Source organism: Pseudorca crassidens, chromosome 19, assembly GCF_039906515.1.
Source record: "Pseudorca crassidens isolate mPseCra1 chromosome 19, mPseCra1.hap1, whole genome shotgun sequence".
Taxonomy (NCBI): Eukaryota; Metazoa; Chordata; class Mammalia; order Artiodactyla; family Delphinidae; genus Pseudorca; species Pseudorca crassidens.
In genome coordinates, this window is record NC_090314.1 from 44,672,069 (window position 1) to 44,693,554 (window position 21,486).

Sequence of the window (21,486 nt, forward strand, 5' to 3'; positions counted from 1 at the left end):
ACGATCTAGGTTACTTCACCAGGAAAGCAACCTGGACCAGCTGAAGTGCTGACCAAGGAAGAGGGGAATATAGGATGGGTGGTAGAGGAAGGAGATGAGAAGTATCATCTAGGGATTCAGGAGCAATTGCAGCTGAGGACCACAGCTTATACCATTCATCCTCCAGGTGTAATTCTTCTTCCTAAGACACTGTGACCAGCCGCCATCTTGGGCCAGAGTGAACTCCACATGGGGCTTGAGCGCATCTGAGTGGCACAAAGGGTGGACTGTAGCAGACTGTCAGTGACCTGCCCGCCTCCTCGGCACTCACCATTCTAGCACACGCTGACCACGGTCCATGACAAGTACAGTTAGTCTCTGCCAGGGGGCTTTTCCCCAGCGTATGTGTGGAGAGGCCAGAGCACCAGTGAGTTAATAACCCCCGGAGCAGACCTCAGCCAATGACAAACAAAACTTGGAGGATGCCTGCCCCAGCTTCCTCGCCCCTTGGATGGGGTAACTGAAATGGGTTCTAGACTGGTGCATCTCCAACTTCAATATGCATTGAAGGTCAAGGTCTTGGGGACCTTGTCAACATGCAGATTCCGACAATATAGGTGTTGGGTGAGACCTGAGACTCTGCATTTCTGATAAACTCCCAGGAGATGTTAATGATGCTGGTCCACAGACCACACTTTGAGTTGCAACGGGCTACACTCCCTCCCAGGTTTCCCCGGTAGAACTGAGCCTCTGTTGCCTAAAACTCCCTTTCGTTAGCTTCCTTCTGTTCTCAATTCCCCACTCCCCCACCAGCAGGGCTTCCTGGGATCATCTTCTAAATAAACTACTTGGTTTTTTTTTTTTTTCATGATTGAAATCTTTATTATCAATGCTCTGGAAACACCAAGAATTAATTAGAAGGTGACTAAACCGCTCTGAGAATTGAGCTCTTATTTTCCAAAATGATAAACTCTAAACTGGAAATTGAACATATCAAGCCAGACTCATAACAAAAGTTCTGGGACCCTCTGATCTCATACTGTTTTCTGTCCCTCTCTGCCTGCATGTTTGAGAATCCTGCCTTGGCAAGAGTCAGTCCAACAGCCTCATTTAACGGAACAAACGACGTGTTTTCACATGTTGTTCTGGGGGACCTCTGCCTAAGACAGTGGTGACTTCATTCCTGCTTTACCCTTTGCAGCTAGGCACTGAGTCAGGATCCCAGGAACAGAAAGGATCGGGGAAGGGGGCCTGCCCAAGCATGGGCTCTGGAGGCCTGAGGGCTTGGGTTCAAATCCCAGCTCCACAACCAGCTGTTCCACTCTTGGGAGGGTCACTTCACCTGCCTAGGTGTCAGTTTCATCACCTGACGACCATTTATCAGATCACCCACCAACCCTCCAGGGGTTGTTGAAATGATTATGTGTTTAATCAAAGCCCCTGGCACGTAATTCACTACTGGAGCCCATCCTCTCGCCACAGCTTTGCCGCACCAAAGTGCACATGCACACGCACACATTGCACACACACACACACACACACACACGTGCACTCCCTGAGAAAGACAGCAGAGGCTGGGCCAGGTAGCGCACAGGTCCTTTATTTCCTTCACCGGCACGTACACGGTCTGACAAGCAACAGAAGCATGAGAAGCACTGTGGGGAGGTGGGCAGATACCGACAGGGGCCTGAGCCCCCGACTCTAGGTGTTTATGAGTAAAGGGTGGGAAAGGGCGAAACATCTAGAACAAGGAAACAAGGGGCACTGAGGAGAGGATGTGGTGGGGAGTGACAGGGCCTTGGGAGGGAGCCTGGACACTCACAGGCCACAGGTGGGGAGGTGGGGAGGGCAGGGGAGGGGAGGGAGCCCTGCACCCCCATCCCGGGCAGAGGGAGTCCTCGCCCACACAGACAGATGCTTCTGGTTACACACAGCAATTAGGGACTGAGAAGAAAGAGCTAAGAACCGGGAAAGACGACCAGGTCCCTAAAAGTCACCAAGGACTGGGAAGCCACCTTTGATTGGGGGTCAAGGGGTGAGGGGCATGTAGTGACCAAGGTGCTCAAAACAACTTCCTACACCCCGGGCCTGAGCCCTGCCCCAGCTCAGAGCCGAGTCTGGTAGCTGGTGGGCCTCCCCCTGGGCTTCTTACGCCCCCTGAGCTTCTTACGCCCCTGGGGCCACCAAGTGATCCAGGCCCAGCAGCCACAGCTTTTGCACCAGCTGCAGAACGAGGGCCGGGGTTCCTTCAGCCTGTCCCAGAAGAGGGTCAAGGCTTGGGCCCTCAAGTTCCGGCCCAGGTTCATCAGGACAGCGGGTGGGCTGGTGACAGATCGGGGGTCCGGTTTCTGAGCAAGGGAAGGGAGGTCTGGAGAGGGTGGGGCTTGGCCAGGCAGCGGAAGGAGGGGCCTCAGGCTGTCTGTGGGGCCTCAGCAGGCTGCTGGGAAACAGCAAAGCCTGGAAAAGAAGTGGGTGGACGTGAACTGGGGGCCTGAGGACCACAGGTCTGGCCTGGGCAGCAGGCAGGGGCTACGCCTCGTCAGCTGTATCAGAAAGAGACAGCCACCATTGAGTTATGCAGGTTGTCTAGCCATAGAGGTCACCATTCAGTTTACAACCTGCACAACCTTACATGGCGACCCTGATGAGGCCACCCAGCAGTGACCAAACGGCCATCAGAGTCAGGGCAGATCAGATATAATGGTGAGGCTGCCAACAGGTTATAAACATCACAGCTCACCCAGGAGGCCAAGAAGGCACCAGGACAGGGTTAGAGGGGAGGGATGGGTCAGGGAAGTCGTTATGGCATAGCAGTGACGAAAACGGGTTCAGTGGCCTTGAACAAATTATTTTGCTCTCTGAACCTCCGTTTCCTCTCCAAACGGGGATAATACGTACCTACAGGGGTGTGAGGATTAGAGAAGATAATTCGCATCACTAAATCATCTTTGATATCTCCATGTACTCCTCAAGGCAGGGCTCTCACAGCCTAGCACAAGGCCTGTACTCAGCAGGTGTTACTCCCCAACCTTTGGGGCTTCCAGCTGGGGAGAGGAGACCTTAACCGCCCCCCATCACCCTGTAGGAGCCCCTAGCCCACCTTCAGACTCACCCAGGGGACTGGTCCGACTGTGGCCCTTGCTGGCAGAGGCTTTTGTCCTAATGGCCTGGGAATGTCCTTCCAGGCCCTGGGAGGGTGATTGGCCCTTTCCTCCTCCAGCCTCCGAAAGTCCTGGGTCGGCCCCCACAGCTGCTGCTCCACGACCCCGCCCCCCATGTTTGTTTTGGCTGCTGCCCCTGCTGCAGGGTTGAGGAGCCTTGGGGATGGGGGAGGTGGGGGTGGGGGGGACGCGGGAAGGGGGCGGGCCGAGACAGGAAGCTGAGACGCAGTGAGGGGCTACAGTCCGCGCCCTGACCCCCAGCCCAGCCCCAGGAGCAAAAAGGGTGAAGATCTGGAATCCTATGCACACTCCACGTAAATAAGCATTGGGGCCACAGTTCCCACTGAGGGGGACCTGAGATGCCTATGTAAATGATATGCAAAGTCCATGCAAATCAGCACGCTGGGTGGGGCCGGGCTGGGGTAAGTGAGCGTCTGGGGGGCTCACCTACCCTCACCTTTCATCGGCTTCACGATCTGCAGCTTGTCCGGCTGGCCGAAGGGAGGCCCCCACGGGAGCACTCACCTTTCTGGAGCATCTTCTGCCGCAGCTGCTGCCTGTAATGGGCGTCCTGCCAGTTGGCCAGTTGCTGGAGGACATACTTCATGTCCAGGCACGAGGGGCCCAAGCCGCTGGCATCCAGGGCTGACGTGACCACATTCATCCGCGTTGCCTCATCCAGCTCGGGCTCCGCCTCTTCCCAGGCCTCAGCCTCCTCAGACACCAGCTCTGCCTCTTCCGTCACCCCCTCGTCAGCTGCCAGCGCCTCTCCTGTGGCCCCCAGCTCCTCCGCAGGCACCAGCTCCTCCGCAGGCGCGAAATCCTCAGCTGACATCAGCCCCTCCTCTGCCTCGAGCCCCTGCTCCCGCTCTCGATCTTCACTGTAGTGCAGCTCACAGCTGGGCAGGGAGACAGGAGAGTCCTTCCCTAACCCCCCAAAGCCAGAGCCACCCCTCTTCACTGCCCCAGGGCACCTCCAGCCACTGGGGCTCCTGCTCTCCGCCCCGGCCTGCACACAGACCCTGATGGTTACTCCCCAGTTCTGTCCCAGCCAGGGGAGAGGGCAGCTGGGTACCAGCCTCAAGGCTTCAAACACCCAGCCCATGACCCTGGTAGAAAGAAGAATGGTCACCAACAGTGCCTAGGCCCCGCCTTCCCCCAGTAACCACACCATGCTGCACGGAACAGACCAGCAGGAATAACATCCCCTCTGCCCCCCTCCTTCATTATTTAACATTCACAACCCATCCCACATCTAGTTGCCATGGGAACAAATCCATTTTAGTAAGGCCCAGACAGGTCAAGTGACTTGCCCAAGGACACACAGCCAGTAAAGGGATCAAGCTGGGACTCAGTCCCAGTTGTTTCCAGCTCCTAGGCCAGTGCCCATTCGCCTCTCAGTCCCTGGTCAGGTGAAGGGAAGGCTTCAGCTCCCACTTGGAGAAGCCTCAAATCAGATGGCCACCCATGGGGCAAAATTTGAAGGCAAAGCGGGCAGCTCCTTCCCAGAACAACTCTTAGCCCAGCCGGCCCGAGAGCAGGGGCTTCTCCAGGGTTGTAGGGCCACAGAACCAGCTGCAGGGGGTTGTCTGGCTGCTGAAAGGTGAGGGCAGGTGGGGACTTCCCTGGTGGCGCGGTGTTTAAGAATCCGCTTGCCAATTCACGGGACGTGGGTTCAAGCCCTGGTCGGGGAACTAAGATCCCACATGCCACAGAGCAACTAAGCCCATGTGCCACAACTACTGAGCCTGCGCTCTAGAGCCCGCGAGCCACAACTACTGAGCCCGTGCACCACAACTACTGAAGCCCACGCACCTAGAGCCCGTGCTCTGCAACAAGAGAAGCCACCGCAACGAGAAGCCCACGCACCACAACGAAGAGTAGCCCCCGCTCGCCGCAAGGAGAGAAAGCCTGTGCAGCAACAAAGACCCAACGCGGCCAAAAACATAATAATATTTTTTTTAAAAAGGTGAGGGCAGGTGAAGGGGGAGCCCCTGGTCGGCGTACCCCAGATCTGAGGTCTCCTCTGGAGTCACCTTCAACATAGAAAAGGGCCTTCACTGTCCCGAGGCAACGGGAAGCTGAAAGTGTGAAACCCCTGGGACCCCATCATGCAGAAAAATCCCAGGGAGAAATGATACACCCAGAACGTGTGCACAGAGGAAAGGTTTTGAGTGGAAGGGGCCAAGGACCAATGAGGCAGGAGGAGGGGCAGCCGGGGGGGGAGGAGCGGGGGAGGGAGGTCAGAGCGGGGTGTGAGGTGAACCCCCTCCCACTACCAGAAAGGCTGCTGCCTACCAGGTAGGCGAGAGTGAGTGCAGGGCAGGCAAAGGTCTGGGGCCCAGAGTGCACCTTTCCATAAAATACACAGGGTCTGAGATAATCCTCCTTATAGACGTTCTGAGCTCCTCAGCCAGCGTCTCCTGGAAATCAGGAAGTGCTTCCTACGGTGGAGAGGGGGCACATCACCAGAAGATCCCCACAGAACCCCCCACCCATACCCCCAGGCACAGGAAAGGACCGCGGATAGACACAGATCGCACAGAGGTAAAAAGGCAGGCAGCCAGGGGGCCTCACCAGAGGTACAGTGTCCGTGTAGTGGGTGACAGAGCCAGTGGACGCCGGGGCTTGCTGGCGGAGGGGCTTCACCTCCTCCTGGGCCTCAGTCAGCATGCTCCCACGCTCAGAGTACTTCTCCCGTAGGTCCTGCAGCTGGGAACCCGCCCACAGGCTCTGCTGGGACGCAGGCACACCCAGCCCAGACGCCTTGCCCACTCTCTCCCCAGGGAGCGGGGAAGCCTGGGCAAAGAGGCAAGAGGCCCAGACTCTAGACCCCCATAATGATATGCAGGGTGATCCCCGGACTCCGCTCCACTCAGACCCCAAATGAACTGCCACCTGCCAGGCCCTGTGCCAGAGGCTGAGGGTATGGAAAGGACAGACCCAGTCCCTGCTGCAAGGAGCTTGTCCTCTCAGGAGAGTCAGGCAGCTGCCCAAGGGTCCCAGGTCCCCCAGGAGCCCAGGGTAGCCTCACCTCATCCTGGAGCTGCGTCTGGATTTCTTTCTCCGAAGCCAGCTGCAGCTGCAACTTCTCAGCCTCAGCCCCATACTGGAAGGACCCAAGACCAGTGAAGTTCACCCCAGACCTCCCCGCTCCCGCGCACACCCTGCTCTGGCAAGTCTTCCCAGGCTCATCAGTGAGTCTCTGGCAGCTCTTCCAAAAAGAAGTCACGTGGAATAAGGCCAAAGAACGTGGGGAGTCACGTGGCCTGTTTCCTGGAACACCCTGTGTCTCTCTTTGGGCTCGGTCCCCAACTTGGGACGAGTGGACAGGATGAGGCGCTCTCTGATGTCTCCTCCAACACTGACTCTGACACAGAGAGGGGCCTTGGGCCTCTGAGCTCCATGGGGTGTGGGTCCCATGGGGCCACGACAGGAGCAAGGAGCCCCGCACACACCCCGACGCACCGTCTGGCAGCACTGCTGCAGCTTCATGACCTGGGCCCGCAGCTGGGCAGCCTCCCTCTGCTGCTGTTCAGAGTTCTGCATCCTGAGCGCCAGCACCTCCGACAGCTCGGCCATCTGCTGGCTGGCCTCCGCTGGGGAGGAGTGAGGAGAGGTCAGTTCTGGTTCCCTGGGTCCTCAGTCTCCCAGATGCCTCCGTCCACCTGCACCCCTCAGCTCGCGCCAAGTACCCGAGGTTCCACAGGGCTTAGCATCCCTCACTCGGGTCTTCTTTTCAATAAACATTTACTGACTGACACAGAGCAGGGTGTTGGACAAGCAGTCAGCAAGACCTGGCCCCAGCCCACACTGAGCTCAAGACTAGTGTGGAGACTGAGGGAAAAAGAAATCGCAATAGTGCACGTTATGGACTAGGATGCGGCAAGCGTAAAGGGTGCATCGGGGTCACAGCTGCCGCACCCAGGCCAGCCTGGCAAGGTCTGAGATGCTAGGACCTCCCCGGGGAAATGGGGCTCGCCCAGCAGAAGGGAAGACAGGGCCCAGGCAGGGTGTGGAGAGGCCCAGAGGACACCAGGAGGGAATGGCTGGGGCTGTGGGCAGGGCCCAGATCACTAGGGCTGGGGTAGGGAGGGTGGGGTTTATCCTTTGGCCAATGGGGAGTTACTTGGGTGTTTTAGGCAGGGGAGTGACATAGATTTGGTTTTAGAAAACTCCTTTGCGCTGTGTGCAGAAGGGCCTGGAAGGGTAGGAGTGGAGGCAGAGAGACCAGTTAAGAGTTGGCCTGGGCTAGAGGCAGCTGGGGTGGGAAAAGGAAAGAGACGTGAGCCTTTCCTAGCCTTTCCTGTTGTAGAAGCAACAGAATGTGGGGACTGGCTCCTACTCCGGGGGCCTGGGACCGGGGTGGGGGGGGCCATTCAGGGAACCCAGGGGGAAGGAAGGCCAGATTTGGGGTGAGCGGAACAGCACGAGTTCATCTGTTGCCACCTTGAGTATGCATCTCCCCAGCTAGGCCTGAGCTCCTCAGGGACAAACGCTGTGCCTCACTCATCTTCAGGACCACACAGTGCCAGGCACAGCCTCTGCCTGATAATGCAGTGCCTGAGGAGGGAGGGGGGCCCTGGTCTCTGGCGGTTCATGGCTCCCTCCATTCCTCGCTCCCAGCCCCCTCCCTCCCCCTTCTCAAATAACAAAAGGAGACAAGCTTAGAGGAGCCCCACAGCATCCGCACAGCTCTTTACAGTTTGCACAAAGCACTTCCTCAGCTGTAACCCCTGGAGAGGTCAGCAGGGCCAAGTTTATGAACCCCCATTCTAAAGATGAAGTTTCAGAGAGGTTAAGGAACTTGTCCAAGGTAACACAGCTAGGTGTCAGAGCTGCGACATGAACTCAAGTCTCCAAACTCCAAATCCCAGGTTCTTGTCTCTGCTCCTCTGGACAGCGCCCCCTACCCCCAGTTACAAGTTCACGTACAAAACTGCTCCACACAACCCAGGATGAACATCTGTCCTTCCTCCTCAAGGTCATCGAGTTGAGAGACCTGGAGAGCGGGAGAGAGGAAGGGGCAGGGGCGTCAACACCCCCTGCCCACGGGCACGCCCTCCTCCCCCGTCCTCACCTCCTCTCGCAGCTGCTCGTTCTCCTCCTCCAGCAGCCGCAGCCGCTCCTGCAGGGCCTCCAGCTGCGGGCAGTGGTGTGCCTCTGACTCTGTCAGAGGAGTCCTAGGGGAGGGAGTGATGGGAGTCGGGGTGCAGGGGCTCGGGGGACCCAGTTCCCAGCCCACTCAGGGCTCCCCCACCCCAGGCTGACTGCGGTGGTCTCAGTTAGCTCCAGCAACCCCAGTGGCAGGTACGTGGTGTCCCTGTTTGCGAACAAGGAAACTGAGGCTCGGAGAAGGGGCCGCCCAGGTGCAAAGGCAGGACACTTGCGGGGGGTTCCCTGGCGGTCCAGTGGTTAGGATCGGCACTTTCACTGCCATGGCCCAGGTTCAATCCCTGGTGGGGGACCTGAGATCTTGAAAGCCGCGTGGCGCAGCGAAAAATTAAAAAAAAAAAAAAAGGCAGGACACTGACGGATCTGAGGCTTCGTAGGGATGACCATGCCCCCGCTCTTCTTCTTCATCCTCCTCGTCCTCCTCCTCTTCATCATCAGAGTCTGAGTAAAGCTGAAGGAGGTCATCCCGCAGGCTCACCTGGTGTCTGAGATGTAAAATCTGGCAGGAGGAAGAGAAGCCCTAGGGCGGGGTATGCGCAGGGGCAGGCACACAGCCCAGCACAGTGGGATGGAGGCCGGCCTGAGATACGCCTCCCGCTGCCCTCCCCACCCAGGTACCTCCTCCCTGGCCGAGCCCAGCATGGCTTCCAGCTTGCTGTTCTCCTCCGGCAGAACACTGTTCTGTTTCACCAGGGACTGGCCAATGTGAGCTGCCGTGTTCAAGTCCCGCTCTCTCTGCAGAGGGATCCCCATCCATGGGGAATATGTTCCTGGTTTCTGGGATCTCCCAGACAGATGGGAGGAGCTAGCGTCCAGAGGAAAGCTAGGCCACTGCTGGAGACCCTCTCCATCCCCTAGTTCTCCGAGGTACTAGACAAGAGCCTGCCATGAACCCACTGTGGGACCTGACTCAGTTTCCCCCTATGGAAAAAGAGATCAGACCGGAAGGTGCTAAGAGCTCTTGCAGCCTGGACATCCCACATCTACCTGTCTTCCGTAAGAGGGACCTCCAGCTTGGCCCCCAGAGAGGTAGCCAGGCAGGAACACTCCTACCCCTACAGACATAATTAAAACGGGAGCCTGGCTAAAGCTGGGGCTGTCCCGGGCGGGGAAGGCAGCACACACCTCCTCTAGCAAACTCAACATCACTTTGACATCTTCTTGGGTGATTTTCTTGACTGGTGGGTGTAGGTCAGGACACAGCGCTGCAAGAGAAAGCGGGAAGCCACATCAGGGAAAAGAGGGCCCATGCTACCTGCCACCTTACTGTTTCCTGCCCTCAACAGCAAGGATCAGCAACAACGGAGAAGACTGAGTTCCCTTTCTGCCCCCAATATCCTCTGCATACCCCCAGTAATCAGCACTCCCTTCCCTGCTCCCAGGGCCAGCTGGACTCCTGTTTGTTTGATTGATTGATTGATTGTTTTTTCTGGAGGGGCCTGGGAGGGGTAAGGAGATCCCAGTCCTACAGCTCGGAGGGAAGAGGAGAGGCAGCTTCTGTCTGAGGCTCCGCCCACCCCCAAGATTGTTTGGGGGTAGGGGGGGAAGCCCGATCTTGACCCCAGCAGCCAGGAGGTTGGCAAAACCTCCTCTCTGCCCACCCACCTCCCCGTCGCTGGCGCGGCGGGCCAGCGCAGGCTCAGAGCGCACCGGGCAGAGCCCTCCCGCAGCCCCCCGGCCCTCTCCTGGCACTGCGGTAGCCTCGGGAGGGGGGCACTGAGAGTGCGCAGATCTGCTGCAGCAACAGGCGTGAAGAGGGGGGCAGGGGAGCGCGAGCACCGGGGATCTTACCCACCGACGGAAATAGGGAACGAGAGAAGGGGAGAAGGAGGTGGGGAAAAGGGGACCGGAGAGGCGCCGCAGACCATGACTTCGCAAGGGTGGGCGGAGGGGTGGGACTGAGGGCCAGAGGGTACCGGGCGCCCGGACCCGACGGGGCCCCCTCCTCCCTGCTGCTGCCCTAGTCCCACCTGCTCCGGGGGTCCGGGGACCCAGTTTACCTTCCTCCAGCTCCCGAATAAAGGAGGCGCGCTCGGGGCCCGACACCCCAGGCCGCCGGCCGATGTAGGCAGCCGGCGTCTTCCAGATGCCCGCTGCCTTTCCAGTCCCCAAGCCAGCGGCCCGGGGGCCAAATGGACCTTGGAATATGAAGCGAGTCCGCGGCGCGTCCGAGTTGTCGGGCACGGACTGGGCATTCCCCTGGACTGCCGAGAATGCGGACGCGCGCTGGACTCCTGCCTCCGATCCAGCCTTGGAGGCCGGGCGAGCTCCCGCTGAGGGTCCCGAGACGGTTGCGGATCCGGATCCTGCTGCCTGTCCTGCCGCCGGTACCTGCACAGGGGCGGGCTCAGGCTCGCCGGAGGGCTCTGGAGCGGGATTGCCTGCGGGCAGAGGAGCTGGGGTGACTGCTGCCGGATCGCCGGGTCCCGGCCAGTCGCCGGCTGAACCCTGCCCCAACTCTTGCGGGCGCATGTTGAGTCCGCAGTCGGCTGCCGCAGCAGGGCCTTTATAACCTGTGCCTGGATGCGCGCCAGCCGGGCCGTACCACGCGCGGGAGGGGGCGGCCGAGGAGCGACTGGTGGTGCCCGGCACTGGCGGGCGCTCAGGAGGCGAGCCAATGAGGCGAAACAGAGCGCAAAAGTAAGAGAAGAGCGAGGAGAAGAGGCGAGTGGAGTTCCAGCTGGTTCAGCGGACTTGGGCTCCGAGTGCTGGCCTTCTCTCCCCTCTCCACCTCCGGAGAATGGTTTTGCCCAAAGCCGCCGCTTCCCGGGGTTTCGGTTACCCGGACTTGGAAGTCCCTAACTGGGGGAACCCCCTCGCTCCGCTCCAGCCAGAGGCTTTTCGGCTGCCTTCCCTGGATCTGACCTGTAAGTTGGGGCCGTATTGTGTCTCTCCCGCGTGGGCTGGGAGATAAATCCAAACTCCAGTACGGCCTCCACGCGCTGCCCAGTCTGGGACATCATGATCCCGGCGCTCACACCCACGGTGTTCCAGCCGCTTGACAGACCTCTTTCTTATTTCTTAAGTCGTTTTATTGCCTTTCCTAGTGCTTTACCTCCGCCCTTATTCACTTTGCCCACCTCATACCACGGTAGCAAACACCTGTTCTTCCGGGAGACCCCACTTAGATGTCTCCGCGTAAAGACTCATCCGACCCCGTCCTTCTCGGCCCCAGAGCATCCTTTATGCGATGGCCGCAGTGGTCACACTGTGTCTGTCTCCGAGACCAGACGTGCGCCCCTTCAACACAGGGAGCGTGTTCCTCAGAGCGCAGCACGTGACGGGATACCTGTGAGGGTCGCCGTAAGTCCTGAATGAACTGTGGAGCGGCAGAGGAGTCCAGTGGCCATTTCTGTGCCTTTGGACCGGAGGAACCTACAGGCCAAAAAGAAATGGCTGCGGCACTGATTCTTTTAAAGCCTTGGGATTATTCTTGGTGCCCCAATTCCCTTCTCTTCAATACCGTCAATCACCAAATCCTGCTTAATTTACCTCCTAAATAGTTCTCACATGTGCCACCTCCTTTTCAGCCCTTCTGCTCTTGAGGCCTCATTCTCTCTTCTAGATTGTTGTGAGTCTCTCCTCCCACCCACCCGACCCCCATCCACATGACTCCATCTCTAACCCATCTCTCTCACTCATACCCCTATCCTAGCTAAGGAATTCCAGGAGCCCTTTTCCTACCGCCACCACTCAAAGCCGGAGCCCAGGACAGAGGCTGTGCCCAAGGTGTGCCCCTGGGACAGAGGCTCTTCGTGCTGACAGCGTGCTTTGGGGGCCAGGTGTCCATGACACAGCCTGGAACAAGAGGCACAACCCAGGAAGGAGGATCAGAGTGCCCCATCCCCAGCCGTCCAGTGGAGAAGCAGTGTGATTAGAGTATTTCCTTCTGTCTGGGTTCATTCATTCCTTTGACAAATATTTCTTGAGCACCTACTATATATACTAGGCACCGTGCTAGACTCTCAGGCTAGACCAGGGAACAAGGGAAACTAGATCCCTGCTCTCCTGGAGTTTAGAGTCTAGAAGGGGAGGCAGATAAACAAGAGAACAAGTAAGGTAGTTACAGAGTGTGGGGAGTTCTCTGAAAGAAACAAACGGAGCTATGACTGAGAAAAATGGAAAGTGCTACTGACAGGGTAGTCTGGGCCGTGGCAGAGGAGAAATCATTAACTGCGTAGTATTTTGCATCTCAACCCACACCTCCACCTTCACAGCCCATTCATACCCACCCCCCTCCAGTGGCAGCCTCTCTCCCCAGAAGCCTGTGTTTCTTATTCCTGATTGGTGAGTGAACCCTGGAGCCAGTTCACCTCCCCTTCCCCAAATCCTGCATACCCACATGGGGATTCATCTGCCAGTTGATCAAAGGAGCAGTCTGCACTAGTTACGTTGTTTCTGAAACAGTGGCTCAAATGCAGCCCCCTCATTGGCTGGGAAGTAAGAAGTGGTTCCCCTGTGGAACCAGACCCCTCCCAACCCTTGCCCACCTGGCCCCTGCTCCCTCTTCCTCTCCTCTCCTCCCATCCAGACTCCAGGGCACTTCTGCCAAGTTGTTAAAGGTGGCTCAGGCCAGAGGCTTTGGATAAAAAGATGGGGCATCTAAGCTCCACGGCCATTTTTTATGGTCATAATCCTTAACAACCTTAATATTTGTTGGCTTCATTTCTTCTTTCATCTCAGCTCTTCTCGTCCCCCTAACTTACCTTCTACTCCTTATTCATTCAACAAATATTTATTTATTTATTTATTATTAAAGTATAGTTGATTGACAATGTGTTAATTTCTGCTGCACAGCAAAGTAACTCAGTTATACACATATATACATTCTTTTTTACATTCTTTTCCATTATGATTTATCCCAAGATATTGGATGTTGGATATTCCCTGTGCTATACAGTGGGACCTTGCTGTTTATCCATTCTATATGAAATAGTTTGCATCTACTAACCCCAAACTCCCACTCCATCCCTCCCCCATTCCCCCTCCCCCTTGGCAACCACAAGTCTGTTCTCTGTCTGTGAGTCTGTTTCTGTTTTGTGGATAGATTAATTTGTGCCATATTTTAGATTCCACATATAAGTGATATCATATGGTATTTGTCTTTCTCTTTCTGACTTACTTCACTTAGTATGATAATCTCTAGTCGCATCCATGTTGCTGCAAATGGCATTATTTTGTTCTTTTTTATGGCCGAGTAATATTCCACTGTATATATGTACCACGTCTTCTTTATCCATTCATCTGTTGATGGACATTTAGGTTGTTTCCATGTCTTGGCTATTGTGAACAGTGCTGCTGTGAACATAGGTGTGAATTCAACAAACATTTATCAAGCACCTGGTGCCAGGCATTGTGACAGGTGTTGGGGACACATCAGTGAGACAAAACAAAGATCTTTGCCCTCCTAGGGCCCACATGCAATGCAGAGCTACAAATAATAAACAAAGAAGTAGAGCACATAGCATAAATGATGTGAAAAGTGCTGGGAGAAGAAAAGAAAGCAGGAGGAGGACCTGGGAGGGGTGGGTGGGCTGTGGGTTGCAAGTTTAAATATTTGGGTGGTCAGGGAAGCTCTCACTGAAGAGTCACTTAAGTCCAAAGCTGAAGGAGGGAGGGAGCTGGGGAGAATATTCACCAACAGAGGGTTCGAAGCAGCAACAGCAAATGCAAAGACTCGAGGCCACAGAAGGAGCCACAGTTGCTAAAATGACATGAACAAAAGGGACTATAGATGAGGGAGGTGGAGAGGTAACAGCAGGGCCCGATGGGCTAGACCTAAGTTGAGTCAGTGGAGGACTTTACATCAGAGGAGTGATGTCACCTGGCTTAAGCTTTAACAGGAAGGCGCTGGCTGTTTGGCTGAGAATAGACAGCCAGCAGGGGGTGTCTTAGTCCGTTCAGATTGCTCTAACAAAATACCATAGACTGGATGGCTTACAAACAACAGAAATTTACTCCTCAGAGTTCTGGAGGCTGGAAGTCCAAGATCCAGATGCCGGCATGTTCCGTGTCTGGTGAGAGGTCCAATTTCTTGTTCATAGACAGCGCTCTTCCCTTCTCACTGTGTCCTCACCTGGTAAGGGAGCTCTCTGGGGTCTCTTTTATAAGGCTGCAGTTCCCATTCAGGAGGGCTCCACCCTCATGGCATAATCACTTCCTCAAAGCCTCCTCCTCTTAATACTATCACATTGGGGCTGAAGTTTCAGCCTACGAATTGCAGAGGGAGGTGGAGGACAAAACAGTCTGTAACAACCCTATCACTCTTTTAAAAAAAAAATAAAAGCTTTTTTGAGATATAACTCACGTGCCATAAAATTCACCATTTAAAAGTGTCCAGGGGCTTCCCTGGTGGCGCAATGGTTGAGAGTCCGCCTGCCGATGCAGGGGACACGGGTTCGGGCCCCAGTCCGGGAAGATCCCACATGCCACGGAGCGGCTGGGCCCGTGAGCCATGGCCGCTGAGCCTGCGCGTCCGGAGCCTGTGCTCCGCAACGGGAGAGGCCACAACAGTGAGGCCCGCGTATCGCAAAAAAAAAAAAAAAAAAAAAGTGTCCAATCTGGACTTCCCTGGTGGCACAGTGGTTAAGAATCTGCTGCCAGTGCAGGGGACACAGGTTCAAGCCCTGGTTCGGGAAGATACCACATGCCGCGGAGCAACTAGGCCTGTGCGCCACAACTACTGAACCTGCGCTCTAGAGCTCACGAGCCACAACTACTGAAGCCTGCACGCCTGGAGCCCGTGCTCCGCAATAAGAGAAGCCACCGCAGTGAGAAGCCTGCACACCAGACTGAAGAGCAGCCCCCGCTCGACACAACTAGAGAAAGCCCGCACGCAACAACGAAGACCCAACACAGCCAAAGTAAATAAATAAAATTTTTAAATAAATAAATAAAAATAAATTAAAAATAAATAATTTTAAAAGATAAAACAAAAAAAAGAAAAAATGTTTAATCTCTGGTTTTAGTATATTCACAGAATTGTACAACCAACACCACTACCTAATTTCAGAACATTTTCATCAAACCAGAATGAAACCCCATACCTATTGGTAGTCATTCCCCATTCCCCTCCCCCACAAGCCCCAGCGACCACTAATCTACTTTCTATCTCTATGGATTGCCTATTCCGGACACTTCATATTAATGGAATCATATAATATGTGGCCTCTGTGTCTGGCTTCTTTCACTTAGCATCGTGTTTTTAAGGTTCATTTAAGGTGTAGAATATATCAATACTTCATTCCTTTTTTTGTAACCAGACTTATTGAGGTATAATTGACAATTCTAACTGAACATACTTAAAGTGGAACATACTTAAACAGGGTAAGTTTTGATAGACTTATAATACTCATGAAGCCATCCTCACAATCAAGACAATGAACATATCCATCACTCCATATTTTATCTTTCAAAAAAAATAAAGTTTATATTTTAGAGCAGTTTTAGGTTCACAGCAAAATTGAGCTTAGAAAGTACAAAGAGTTCCCTATATACCCCCTCCCACAACACACGCATAGCTTTCCTCATTATCAGCATCTCCCCCCAGAGTGGGACATTTGTTACAACTGATGAGCCTAAACTGACACATCATCATCACCCAAAGTCCATAGTTTACATTAGGGGTCACTCTTGGTGTTTTACATTCTATGGATCTGGACAAATGTATGACATGTAGCCATCATTATGGTATCATACAGAACATTTTCATTGCCCTAAGAATCCTCTGCAACATGGATAGGCTCAGAGATTATCATACTAAGTGAAGTAAGTCAGAAAGAAAAAGACAAATACCATATGATATCACTTATATGTGGAATCTAAAATATGACACACATGAACTTATTTACGAAACAGAAGTAGGCTCACAGACGTAGAGAACAGATTTGTGGCGGACAAGGGGGAGGAAGGATGCGGGAGGGATGGACTAGGAGTTTGGGATTAGATGGCGCAAACTCATATATAAAATGGATAACAAACTTGGATAACCTTGTTGTTTAACAAGGTCCTACTGTATAGCACAGGGAATTACATTCAAATCCTGTGATAAACCATAATGGAAAAGAATATACAAAAGAATGTATACATATATGTATAACTGAATCACTGTGCTGTACAGCAATAATTAACACATTATAAATCAACTATGCTTCAATTTAAAAAAAATCCCCTGGGCTCCACCTTTCATCCCTCCCTCTACCTCAACCCTGGCAACCATAGATATTTTCACAATCTCATAGTTTGGCCTTTTCCAGAATGTCATATAGTTGGAATCACACAATATCTAGCCTTTTTGGATTGGCTTCTTTCACTTACTAATATGTATTTAAGGTTCTTCCATGTCTTTTCATGTCTCGATATCTCATTCTTTTTTTGCACTGAATAATATTTTATCATCTGGATGTATCATGGTTTATTAATCTATTCACCTACTGATGTCCTTTCATTTTTGTTTGATTTATTATTTATTTATGTATTTTGGCCGCGCCAGATCTTAGTTGCAGCACACGGGATCTTTGTTGCGGCATGCAGTATATTTAGTTGAGGCATGTGGACTTCTTAGTTGGGGCATGTGGGCTTCTTAGTTGCAGGAATGCATGCAGGATCTAGTTTCACAACCAGGGATCAAACCCGGACCCCCTGCATTGGGAGCGCGGAGTCTTACCCACTGGACCACCAGGGAAGTCCCCTTACGTTTTTGAAAAGAGCCTTTTTTTTTTTTGGTACGCGGGCCTCTCACTGTTGTGGCCTCTCCCGTTGCGGAGCACAGGCTCCGGACGCGCAGGCTCAGCGGCCATGGCTCACGGGCCCAGCCGCTCCGCGGCATGTGGGATCTTCCTGGACAGGGGCACGAACCCGTGTCCCCTGAATCGGCAGGCGGACTCTCAACCACTGTGCCACCAGGGAAGCCTGAGCCTTTATTTTTTAAAGATAGATACCGAACTTTTTGTATATGAAACAATGTCTGGGATTTGCTTCAAAATAACACAGGAGGGGGAAGCCGATGGGGACATAGATGAAACAAGGTCGGCCATGAGTTGGTAACTAGTGTCGTCATCATGGGATAAACACAGGCGGATCATAATACTGTTCTCTCTCTCCCGTGTGTTTTTTGTTTTCCATAATAAAATCTTACATTTTAATTGAAGTATAGTTGATATACGATGTGTTAGTTTCTGGTGTACAGAAAATTGATTCAGTTATACATATATATACATATTCTTCTTCATATTCTTTTCCATCATGGTTTATCCCAGGATAGTGAATATAGTTCCCTGTGCTATACAGTAGGACATTGTTGTTTATCTATTTCATATATAGTAGTTTGCATCTGCTAATCCCAAACTAATTTATCCCTCCCCCCTTTGGTAAATATAAATTTGTTTTCTATGTCTGTGAGTCTATTTCTGTTTTGTAAATAAGTTCATTTCTATCATTTTTTTAGATTCCACATATAAGTGATATCATATGGTATTTGTCTTTCTCTTTCTGACTTACTTCATTCAGTACGATAATCTCTAGGTCCATCCATGTTGCTCCAAATGGCATTGTTTCATTCTTTTTTATGGCTGAGTAGTATTCCTTTCTGTATGTATGGACCACATCTTCTTCATCCATTCATCCGTCGATGGACATTAGGCTCTTTCCATGTCTTGGCTATTGTAAATAGCGCTGCTATGAACATTGGGGGGGGTTGTCTTAATAAAATCTTACTTTTAGGAAATTCCCTTGTGGTCCAGTGGTTAGGACGCAGAGCCTTCACTGCCAGGGCCGGGGTTCAATCCCAGGTCAGGGAACTGATATCCCACAAGCTGCGCGGCACAGCCAATAAATAAATAAATAAATAAAATCTTACTTTTAAAGTAGTAACACACAGACACACATTACCCCTGATAACTCCCTATCCTCTACAAAGAGGGCTGAAAATCAGTTGTAAGCATCTCTCCTGCTTTGTCGCCCAGAACATTCCAATCTTACATAGTTTTATTGTCATCAAGGCCAACAAGAGTCCAACTTTTGGGCAGCACATTCATTCCTGTTTGGGGCTCCCATCTCACCCACCTGCACCTATGCCATCCACTGACATCCCCCCGCTCCAGCCATGCAGGACTTCTCCCAACCCTTGGAACTTCTCACACTTTCATTCATTCACTCAACAAGTCTTCATTGAGCCCCTCCAAGAGCCTGGTACTCTTCTAGGAACTGGGGATACAGCAATGAACAAGACAAGTCCCTACCGTCGGGAGCTTCCACTCTAGGGAAGTAGACACGGTAACACCACCTATAATGTCACATAGTGACACCATGTATAATATCCTATGGTGATAAGCACTGTGGGAGAGAAAGAGAGCCAAGTAAGGAGGAGGAGGAACAGGTGTTACTGTTTCAGAAAGCGTGTTCTGGGAAGGCTTCCCTGAGGAGGTGACATTTGGGCACAGACCAAAGTGAATTAAGCAAGTGAGCCCTGCCTATATGAGGGAAGAGCTGTTCAGGCAGAGGAAAAGCAAGTACAAAGACCTGGAGACCCGTGCCTGCTTGGATGCTCGTGGGATGGGACACCCCCGAGGATTTTCCAGCAGGAGAGCAACATGGTCTAACCTACATTTATGAGAAGATCACTTTGGCTCCTGGGTAAAGAATGAATTCTGGAGCAACGCTGTCCAATAAGAATAGAATGGGAGTCACAAACACAAGTCACAGATGTAATTTTTTTCATATTCTTTTCCACTGTGGTTTATCACAGGATATTGAACACAGTGCTATACAGTGGGACCTTGTTGTTTATCCATTCTATATGTAATAGTCTGCATTTGCTAATCCCAAACTCCCAATCCATCCCTCCCCACCCCCTTCTCCTTGGCAACCACAAGTCTGTTCTCTATGTCCATCTGTTTTTGTTTTGCCACACATGTGATTTTAAATGTTCTAGCAGCTGTATTTTTTTATAGCAGCTGTATTTTATTTTATTATTTTTAATACATTTATTTATTTTATTTTTTTATTATTTTTGAATGCGTTGGGTCTTCGTTGAGATGCACGGGCTTCTCATTGCGGTAGCTTCTCTTGTTGCGGAGCACGAGCTCTAGGCGCACGGGCTTCAGTAGTTGCAGCACACAGGCTCATTAGTTGTGGCTCGTGGGCTCTAGAGCCCAGGCCCAGTAGTTGTGGTGCACGGGCTTAGTTGCCCTGTGGCACGTGGGATCTTCCCAGACCAGGGCTCGAACCCGTGTCCCCTGCATTGGCAGGCGGATTCTCAACTACTGCATCACCAGGGAAGTCCCCCACTGATCTTTTTTAAAAAAACAAAAAAAATTTCTTTCTTGTGATGAGAACTCTTAGTCTTTACTCGCTTAACGACTTTCACAGATAGCATAAAACAGTGTTACTTCTATTTATCATGTTAGACATCACATCCCAGGAACTTCTTTATCTTGTAACTGGAAGTCTGTACCTTTGGACTGACTTCCCCTACTTCCCCCTTCCCCTACCCCCCATCTCTGTTAACCACAAATCTGATTTCTTTTTCTGTGTTTGTTTTTAAAGTATAATCAACCTACGACACTGTGTTAATTCCTGTTGCACGATACAGTGATTCAATATTTCTATGCATTTCAAAATGATCACCATGGAAGTTCCCTGGTGGCATAGTGGTTAGGATTCCAGGTTTTCACTGCCGTGGCCCAGGTTCAGTCCCTCGTCGGGGAACTGAGATCCCGCAAGTCCCGCAATGCGGCACCCCCCCCCCAAAAAATATATATATATATCTCACCATGATAAGTCTAGTCAGCATCTGTCACCATACAAAGATATTACATAGTTGTTGACTAGATCTCTCACTGTACATTTCATACCCATGACTCATTTATTTTGCAACTGAAAATTTGTACCTCTTGATCTCCCTCAACTTTTTGTTTCCTCCCCTCTGACAACCACCTGTTTGTATCTCTTATCTATAAACTTGTTTCTGTTTTGTTATGTTTGTTCATTATTTTTTTTTTAGATTCCACATATGGGTGAAATCATAGGTATTTGCCTTTCTGTCCGACTTATTTCACTTAGCATAATACCCTCTAGGTCCATCCATGTTGTTGAAAATGGCAAGATTTCGTTCTCTTTTATGGCTGAGTAATATTTTATTTTATACATATATATATATATATACGTGTGTGTGTGTGTATATATCACATCTTCTTTATACATTCATCTGTTGATGGACACTTTGCTTCCATATCTTGGCTATTGTAAATAATGCTGCTGTGAACATAGAGGTGCATGAAGTGTGCACGTCTTTCCTACAGTTTATTTGTCAGCAAAAAGTTTTTTATTTTTTTTTATTGAAGTACAGTTGATTTACAATGTTGCGTTAGATTCTGGTGTACAGCAAAGTGGTTCAGTTATACATATATATATTCTTTTTCGTTATGTTATTACAAGATATTGAATATATTTCCCTGTGCTATACAGTAGGACCTTGTTGTTTATCTGTTTTATGTATAGTAGTTGGTGTCTGCTAATCCCAAACTCCTAATTTATCCCTCCGCCCCTCCTTTGGTAACCATAAGTTTGTTTTTTATGTCAGCGAGTCTGTTTGTTTTGTAAATAAGTCCATTCGTGGACTTATTTACATATAAGACTGTACATATAAGTGATATCATTTGATATCTGTCTTTCTCTGTCTGTCAACAAGAAGTTTTAAGAAGACACAACCCAACCCCAAGGGCTTGCTGTGGACAGGGAGGATGGAGAATACCAGGAGGTGGCCATGACCTGGCATCAGCACAGCCCGGACTACGTGAGGCTGCCGCTCTGTCGAGTGGCTCCCCCACTAGCCACTAGCTTCCTGGACAGTCTTACTGGAGACATCTCTGTAGCTCCAACACCAAGCACAGAACAGGACATAGAGTAGGGGCCCATTTAATTTTTGCTGAATAGATGTTTGCTGAACTGAATTATCCCAGTCCTTGAGAAAGCAGCCCTGAGACCCCTGGGAAGTGTGGGGTAAAGAAGAAGGAAGTGGGATGGAGAAGACAGAGTTGAAGGGGACCCATGAGGCTCCCAGGTAACAACACCCTCTAGGACCAGGCACTAGTGCCTGGCAACTCTCACTGTAGCCACCAGAGGGCAGTGCCAGTCCACATGCCCCCACCCACACCCCACCCAACCCCAGCTC

General features: G+C 51.9%; 1 protein-coding gene across 1 annotated transcript; it reads right to left on the reverse strand.

Annotated features, from left to right (window-relative positions):
* Positions 1-1,563: 1,563 nt before the first annotated feature.
* HAP1 (huntingtin associated protein 1) lies at positions 1,564-10,815 on the reverse strand. Its single transcript, XM_067714309.1, has 11 exons — positions 10,316-10,815; positions 9,441-9,520; positions 8,934-9,050; positions 8,705-8,814; positions 8,221-8,323; positions 8,076-8,142; positions 6,609-6,739; positions 6,175-6,249; positions 5,718-5,939; positions 5,439-5,584; positions 1,564-4,039 (listed from the first exon to the last, which is right to left on the reverse strand). The coding sequence occupies exons 1-11, from the start codon at positions 10,785-10,787 to the stop codon at positions 3,610-3,612; spliced, it is 1,953 nt and encodes a 650-aa protein (XP_067570410.1). The 5' UTR covers positions 10,788-10,815; the 3' UTR covers positions 1,564-3,609.
* Positions 10,816-21,486: the final 10,671 nt, after the last annotated feature.